Genomic DNA, 8,547 nt, shown 5'->3' on the forward strand with positions numbered 1-8,547 from the left:
TCTAAATCTGCCGAAATCGAATTATTCTGCTTGGGAAATACAAAGTTACAGACATGGAATTCCTCAGCAATATTGGGCAGAATGCGGCAGGTTGTTTTCAAGATGCAAATAGGTCACGTACAAATTGATTACTAGGAGGTACAAGATCTTTCAGGAAACCGAATTGCGAGAACTTTTTCCATGTGTTAATGTTGTCCTCTTGACAACAGAGGCCTCCCACCACCACCCAAGAGAACATGCTTTAGGTGGCAGCGAATGTGACGACTCCCTGCGATGTTTGCTTGCTCAGAAGCAAATCCCCAGTAAGGGTGCACAGGATAGCGGTTTGAGGCAAGTTCAGCTGAAACCCACAGCCGCACAGACCTAAAGCTAGCCTTCAGCCGAATGCAGACTTGTGGGAAAACGCTCCTTCCTTTGTGCCCCTGTAGTGTAATCAGGATGGCGAAATTAGACAGTGACAGCTTCGAAGTACATTGAAGCCACTGGGTTTCGAATGGTGTCACTCTGTTTAGGGGATGGAGGTTAGCAAACCGAACAGTGCTGCAGACGTTTCAAAAACAGCAATTGCGCAGACATACAGGTAACTCTCTGTTGCCATGTGCTGAAAACACTCCGTGTGATGTTTTGGGATTACAAACAGCAAAAGCTCCCCGGTTTGCCTGTGGCTAAAATGGGCTGTTTGCCTTATCATGTGCTCACTCAGTGGCTGAGGAGAGAAACAACCAATCAAGTAATAAAAACCTGTATGCCCATAACAAAGATGGCTAGCTCCGTTCGTTACATTTATGAGGCCCTTTAAAGAGCCACCTTTTGACCATGGCCGCAAAACCACGAGGGCGTTGCGAGAGTCTCCTTCCAAGTTCCCTCACTTAAGATGGCCACCTCATTCATTCCACTGGGAGTTCACCCGAGTTAAAAAGGGCTGCCATGCCCTCATTTCCGCTTTGATAGCTGGGGCCAGAGTTGACGTTCTTTTCTCTTACTAAAGATGGCCGCCGTTTGCTTTTAAGGGAGAATGAAGTCTCTGCCTACTTTGACCTTGCCCACACAGCCAGCGATTCCTGATCACTGTGGAGAAAACATTATTATTATTATTATTATTATTATTAATAATAATAATAGCAGCAGCAGCAGCCTTGAACAACGCACGTCTTATTTAGGTAGGTATCATTTCCTATACTATATAGCATGTTTACTGGAGAGCGGCTTCTCCGCCCCTTAGTTAAGATGGCCGCTTTGCCCTCACCAAAGATGACAGTCTCCAACACCAAGATCGAATGCTATTTTCGAAGGTGGATAGGGATGCGATTTCTGATTGGTTTAGCATAGGCGTTTGCTGCTTTTTGATAGGCTAGTAGGCCCCCCGCCCCCGCTCCTTTGTGTCCTCCCCATGCCTCCTCCTCCTCCAGGTAGAAAATAGAACACTTCCTGGTCTAGTATTAGGAAGAGAGTGGAGCAAGCAGAGCTAGAGGGGAGGGTGGGGGGGAAAATAGAGGGAAAGGCAGGGGAGAGGGTGGAGTGCAGAAGAAGGAGGGATCGAGGCAGAAGGGAATGAGGCGTGCAGGGAGGAAAGACGTTCATGCGAGGAGGTGCCAGGGAGAGATATTAAAGGCTAGCAGGTGTGCAGAGGTATTTTGAAACTCTGTTGGAGGTGCTGCTGTCTCCTTCTCCCTTCTCCTCAGTGAAGTCTTGTTTGTTTTGGACAAAAGGTGCCTGATGAGGGGGTGAGTTGGGTGTCTTTTAAAAAAAAATCTTTTAACCCTTCCCCCCCCCTCCAGCCTAGCTCTGTTATTTCCACAGCAACAGCGGGAGCCTCTCGCCCTTCCCCCCCTTTAATGTACAAAAGTGCGGTGTTGGGTTATTTCGGAGGACCCCTTTAATCAGGTGGGTTAGATTTGCAATCTAATGTGAGCTGGAGGTAAAACCGAAACCGGGTGGGTGCTGCAGTTGAAAGTAAACCTCCCAAGTCAGCTGGGGTATGTGTGTTTGTTTGACTCTTTTGTTTAAACAAATAGTTATTTTCTCCATGGAGGTGGAGGACCTGTGATCAACATACCCCCCCTTGCTCATTTTTTGCTTCTCCTTTGCTTTCCACTGCAGCATCACCTGAGCTGATGACTCTCAGCATCCTTTGTTCTATTTTGAGCACAGATTTCCTCTCCCCTTTTCCTGACCCCTAGGGTGGTGGTGGGGTCCTGAATTTCTGTGAACTCTTGTACAGCCGATGGGGGGATTGCGAGAAGTGGGGAGGTTCTGTGAGTTACTTAGTTTGATGGGAATTGGAAAGCTGCTTGTGCATATGTTTAAACCCTTTGCTGGAGGGCAAAATTACTTTGCTGAGAACGAGATCTTCTCGCTCTAGAGCCAAAGGGGCACCTGTCTTACTAAGCAGTTCACAATTTGCCCTACGAAAGCTCTTCTCTCCTTCCTCTCTTCTGCTCCCTGTTGGATTGGACAGCATACTCTTTCTCTCCTGCCCCTTGTTCCAAATCTCCGCAAGATCAGGCAGGTTGGTCTTAATTCCTGTGGCTTTTAAATGTCAACCCGACCACATATTTTTTTTCCCCCATAGTGAGAAGGGGGGTGGAAGAAGCTGGGAGTTTTGTTTCTTCTCTTGAAACTTGTTTGATTTTTTGATACAAGGGACCTTCCTGAATGAAGAAAGGGAGAATGTGGAGGGATGTTTCTGCTGCAGAGAAAGGTTCTCGGTTAAACCGCTGTGCCAGTCATTTAGAAGCTTAAGGAAACATATGTGGAAACGAAAAGATTTTAAATTCTGCTCTTCAAATCCAGAGCCCTAGGAGAGCGCTTAAGAAAGAGGATAGGTTGCTCTGTGGAGGAACCTATTTGAAGGGCACTTGAGAGAGCAGGCTACTAAACCGCCAAGCTGGGTCTCCACGGCAAGATGAGTTTGGCTCTGGAGGTGTGTCGGGAAGGCTCCGAAACACTGCTGCATGGGGAATTTGGGACCTATCCCCCCAAAGGGATCCGGTATGCCCTCAGCCTCACATGGACAGAACTGCACATCCAACGCCTGGTGCCCAAGCCAGACTCAGATCACCGGACGGTGGTGCGCCTGGTTGATGTGGCGGGATGTCACACGCTACGCAGTCACACGCTGGCTGATCGGTCGGCTTACTTCTGCATCTATGCCTACCCGCTGAAGAAACGGAAAGTGGCAGTGAGTGCCGGCCGGGCACGGCAGCGGACTGCAAGGACCTTTCAGGTTGACGGCGCCGAGAGTTTCGTGGACAACCAAGCCATGGCGGAGAAATGGGCGGCTGCCATCAAATGCCTGGTGCTGGGGATTCCCATCTCGAGTGAGACAGGTAAGGATACCCGATCTAACACGTGGGTTATTGAGCTCCCTGCCCAGTGAAGCAATCGGTCCTGGCAGCCCACACACCATAGAGTCCTCCCTAGTCTCTATTGCTACAGAACATGCGTCGTTGCATTTTTGACTGCTTCAATAGCTAAAACCTGCCTTACCTGTGGTAGGCTACCACATCAGACAGAAGGCTCTAGGCTAGATCCCACCTGGTGTGTTAGAATTCTACATGAAGGGATTGGGGCATAGCCAGAAAATTTTGGTTGGTGGGGCATGGAGAAATCCGGGGGGGGGGGGCCCTGGCCATGCCTGCTGCTCCTTATGCAGCAGAAGCAGCTCCAGCTCCGCTGTGACCTGTAGTCCTCCAGTCCTTTTGGCTGGAAAGACTTGATTCCAGGCTGCTTTTCTGTGCAAGCCAGGGAGGGGTGGGGAATATCCGACTCTCTCTCTCTCTTTTGCATTTTGCAATTTTATTTTATTTTATTTGCATTTTTAAAAACCTATTTATTTTTCAACCCGGAAAAAGAGAAATGAGACCGAAGCTTTCCTGACTGTGCCTGAGGTCATTTTGGAACCCGCACATGCATCTTACATTTAAAAAAACAAAATTCTTTGACTTTTTTTTCCTGAGGGGGCAATGCTCATCTGTGGGGGGCATTGCCCCCAAATGCCCCCCATGGGCTTGGCAAGGGATCCTTTCAGATAGGAGAGCCTTCCAAAATGTGATTACCTTCCATTTGCCTGCCTGCTGTCTACAGTGGTATGACTCCACCATACGATTTAGGTATATGTGTAGGTCTGTCCTAACCTTCTCTACTTCAAAATACTAAGGCACAACGGCTCCGCTGTCTACAGTGGTATGACTCCACCATATGATTTAGGTAGATGTGTAGATCTGCCCTAACCTTCTCTATTTCTAAAAACTAAGGCACAGCGGCTCCCTCTGTTGCCTCTCCTGTAAGGAACAAGCTCCCTGTCTTGATTGAGGTGCCTTGGCTCTCAAAGCCTCCTAAGCGATGCAGTGCCTTTGCCCAGACGAGCGAAAGATTCCATCTGTTCTCTGGCCCCAGTCACATGGCAGGCTGCACCCTGGTCTTCCTTTTATCTAACTCTGCCCTACTTGCCTTTCTGATAAGTGTCTGGGGGGGGGACGACGACAGCCGTTACTGCTTTAGTCATCACTTTGTCTAGACTTCCATGAAACTTCCTTCCTCTCTGCCTGTGTCTCTGTTTCCCTTTTCTTAACCCATAAGCCTCTGCTGTAGAGCTCCCAGAATTCTTGGCTATTCCCGCTTTCTCAAGTCGCTAAATGAGTTACTCATTTAAAGACACTTATCACCTGTTTGGCAGTTGGGTTGTAGAATGCGACATTTAAAGACCAGCACAGATAAGTTCCCCAGAATTGTGGCCCAAGTGCAGCTTTTGGTCTGGGGGGAAAGCTGTTTAGGGCGTGAACTTTTATTACCGGAGTGGCAGGGTTCCCTCTGGAAGCATGCTCGATGTAGTCTTTTCAGGTAAACCCTTACATCCCTTGGGTCAAACTCAGAGAAAACCAGTTCTACCGATCTGTGACAGAAACTGTTCATGCCATTAATTCCTAGCGCTCGTAATGTCACAGATTCTCCTTCCCATTTCTGCCGTGCCCAGCACATTTACATTTGAAAAATCAATTATGCACTTCAATAAAGGGGGGAAAAATGACTGACCATTTAAATGAATAAATATTGTGCCTTTTTAATTAAAAAAGAAAGGTGGTCACCTTGCTTGAAGCCTGGGAGGAAGGGCGTGGCTAATTGTCGAGTCTCACTTTGATTCTTTGGTACGTATCCCAGTCATGGTCACTGGGAAAGTGGGAAGAAGGCAGGCTCACCCCCGGCAGAAGAGTCCTTTGCCACTCCTGTTCTGATGTTGTCTCGATATGCAATGCATCTTAGATAGGAACAGTCTAGTGGTTGGACTGGATTTCCTTGGGTGGAATTTGGGAGCCAGGGTGCCTGGATCTTCCATCTTGGAATCCTAGATCTTGGGTTTTGCTTCTTGTTTAATGGAACAAGCGTCAATTTCTGTTCCCTTCTCTCCCCCCGCCCCTTACAACAATATGGAACTCATCTTTATTTATTTATTTATTTATTTTATTTTTGAGATTTTTATCCCGCCCTACCCAATGGCTCAGGGCGGCTAACAACAAGTATAAAAATTTATAAATTATAAAACAATAATATATACATTATAAAAATTTGGTGCTACAAGTCTACATACATTATACACAGTACACAGCGGCCCACATTTACAATTAGTGTTCTTAATAGCGTGAGCGCCAGGAACAATCCTTCCCCAACACAGTTATTTGGGCGGCATCTACCCCCCTCCCCAGGGTACGGTAGATGTATGGTGGCATCGCGGTGGTGGTATAGCGACGGCGGCGGCTCCTACCCGAAGGCCTGGTGGAAGAGCTCCGTCTTACAGGCCCTGCAGAACTGCACAAGGTCCCGCAGGGCCCGGATCTCCTCCGGGAGCTCATCTTCATCTTAAAGAGCTCTTCTGCTAGAGATTGTGAGAGTATCTTGTCCCTTTCAGCTGCCTCTCTTGGCTCTGTGCCTCCTGCCCTCTGGCATATTCTCGCGTGACCAAGAAACAGACAGCACCGAGGCAGTTCTCAATGGCTCCCCTCGAGTTCTGTGAGTCAGGCCGCAATTGATGGTGTATTGACCAGGAGGCAAAATGTGGTGTTCCCCTCTCTGGGTAGTGAGATCAACAGGGGCGGTGTGGTCGATTTAGCCTTCGCTCGACAAGTCTGCCTGCCGTGCTGTGAATTCCTCCGCTGGCAAGGACTTCCTGGCCTTCCTCCCTTCAAGGGAAAGGAAAGTGCTTCACTGCATCACACCGTGCAGGACAGGGCATAGGAGAGGAGACGTAAAGGAGTGGGGTTGAGGGAAGGGCTACCACATTGACAAGGCCCTGTGCTGATACGTAAATAGGCTCCTCCTAACTGCAACTGATTTTCTTTGCCGGCCACGCAGACGGTAATAACTTTTGTGTTGAGGGTATTTGTCTCCAGACCGAGTCACTGCCTGGTTTGTACCAGCTGGGCTGTAGAAGGCAGCTGGGGTTCATACCTACCTCACAGGGTTGCTCGGGGGTGGGGGTGGGCAGGGAGGTAGAACCACGAATGGCACCCTGAGCTCTTTTGTGGAAAGACAGGATCAACATGCACCAGGCAGATCATCCTGTGCGATGGGTTGCCTTTCATTCTAAAAGGAAAAAAATCCATCCACACCGACTGGGAGACCGGTCCTCCACCTGCTCTTCCTGAACACGAACTGTGAGGGAGTCACACAAGCTTCCCTTGGTGGGAGGGGCATTCCTCATCCTTGGTGCCCTCACTGGAAAGGCCCTGTTGCCACCCACCACACTTCAGATGGTTTGGACCTTGAGGGCAAGGCCTGTGAAGGCTGTCTGTGTGCCTGGGGTGGGCTCGTATGGGTGGGCTCCAGATCCACAGGTTAGCTTTCCTCTCCAGAGGGAACGCAACGCTGTCCAGAATGGGCAGGAATATCTAGTTCCCGAGCAGATGTGTCCCTGATTTAGCAGTACTTCTCAAACCTGGATTCCGCTGCATCTTATTCAGCCTCACACAGGCCATCCCTAGCTCAAGGCCCTGGGCCAGAACCTCAGTTGCTCCTCCAGATTCAGATGGAAAGAGAAACAATTTATTTATTTGTTTGTTTGTTGTATTTATAACCCGCCTTCCCCGCAAGCGGGCTCAGGGCGGCTCACATTGCCTGGCATTGTGGGGGGGGGGGGGGGGGGGAGAGATCCTAGCGGCATATTGACGATGGCAGTGGTGGAAAGCGCCGTCAAGCTGCAGCCAACTCGCCCCGACCTGGACAGCCCAGGCAAGCCCGATCTCGGAAGCTAAGCAGGGCCGACCCTGGCAAGTGCCTGGAAGGGAGACCTCCAAGGAGTACCAGGGCTGGGAGGCAGAGGCAGGTAATAGCAAGCCACCTCTCTGAAACGTCCTTCTACAGGTCACCAGAAGTCAACCATGACTTTCAGGCCCGCACGTGCGCCCCCACACCCACACAAATAATCACCACCCCCCTCCAATAGCTGCAGCCAACTCGTGGCAACCCCTTCATGAGGTTTGCAAAACCAGAGAGGTTCAGAGGTGGTTTGCCCTCAATTGCCTGCATCTGCGTAGCGGCCCCGGCCTTCCTCGGGGGGGTCTCCCCTCACAACCAGGGCCGACCCAGCTTAGCTTCCGAGATCTGATGAGGTCACGTTCGCCTGGGTCACTGGCCTCGTGTTGATATCTTGTGACCGATCTTCAGAAACATTGTGCAGCTGCTTCACGCGCATGGAGAAATCGGACGGGATCCTGTGGCATCCCCTAATCTAAAGGGTGCGCAGGGCTATTTTTGGGCAGGAACGCACAGGAACGGAGTTCCGGCTGGCTCCTGAGTTGACCACGCCCAGCAGGAACTCATTAGCATAATAGGCCACACCCAACAGCAGGAACTCATCAGGGTGTGGCCTAATAGGCTAATGAGTTTTGCTGTTGGGTGTGGCCTATTATGCTAATGAGTTCCTGCTGGGCTTTTTCTACAAAAAGAGCCCTGAAGGCTGGTAACAGCAGGTTCTGCCCGTTCCAACAAGGTGGCCCAGAAAGAAGCCACGTATGTGGGGATTACCCTGTTTAAATGTTGCTGCTATGGGTGCGGTGATGGTGGTGGAAACCGTCGTCAGGTCACAACTGACCTGTGGTGACCCTGTGTGGTTTCCAAGGCAAGAGCTGCTCAGGGGTGGTTGGCCATGGCCTGCCTTCACATCACAACCCTGGGTTTCCCATCCAGAGAGTAGCCAGGGCCAACCCTGCTTAGCTTCCGAGATCTGATGAGATCGGGCTAGCCTGGGCTATCCAGGCCGGGGTTCTGCCCCCACCTAAACTCAGCCAGCCAGTGTAGTTGTTCTCTGACCCCCCCCCTCCCCTCGCCCGCCGCACATCCTACTCACACAAGGGCTGATTTTAGCAATCTGAGAGCCAGTGCTGAACGTGATGTTCAGAACAGCTTAGATGGAGACATGCTGTGGCCACCGGTGCAAGCCGATGACATTTTTAACAAGCAGGCGCATCTTCCAGCTTGTTGGGGTGGGTGGGGGGTGGCGGCTTGGTTAAGGCTGGTTTCCCAGGCTTCTTTCCAAAGAGCCTCTGCTTAGTT

At 50.4% G+C, this 8,547-nt stretch overlaps 1 protein-coding gene across 1 annotated transcript in view; it reads left to right on the forward strand.

The window, feature by feature from the left end:
- The first annotated feature begins 1,637 nt into the window (after nucleotides 1-1,637).
- The window catches only part of SPHK2 (sphingosine kinase 2), a 24,159-nt gene continuing 17,249 nt past the window's right edge, over nucleotides 1,638-8,547 (forward strand). The window contains exons 1-2 of the mRNA XM_015412062.1: nucleotides 1,638-1,724; nucleotides 2,644-3,329. Coding sequence (XP_015267548.1) covers nucleotides 2,906-3,329 — 424 coding nt within the window. The 5' untranslated portion in view covers nucleotides 1,638-1,724; nucleotides 2,644-2,905. The remainder of the gene's footprint in view (nucleotides 1,725-2,643; nucleotides 3,330-8,547) is intronic.

This window comes from Gekko japonicus, unplaced genomic scaffold (genome assembly GCF_001447785.1).
Source record: "Gekko japonicus isolate JY-2015 unplaced genomic scaffold, Gekko_japonicus_V1.1 scaffold1400, whole genome shotgun sequence".
NCBI lineage: Eukaryota > Metazoa > Chordata > Lepidosauria > Squamata > Gekkonidae > Gekko > Gekko japonicus.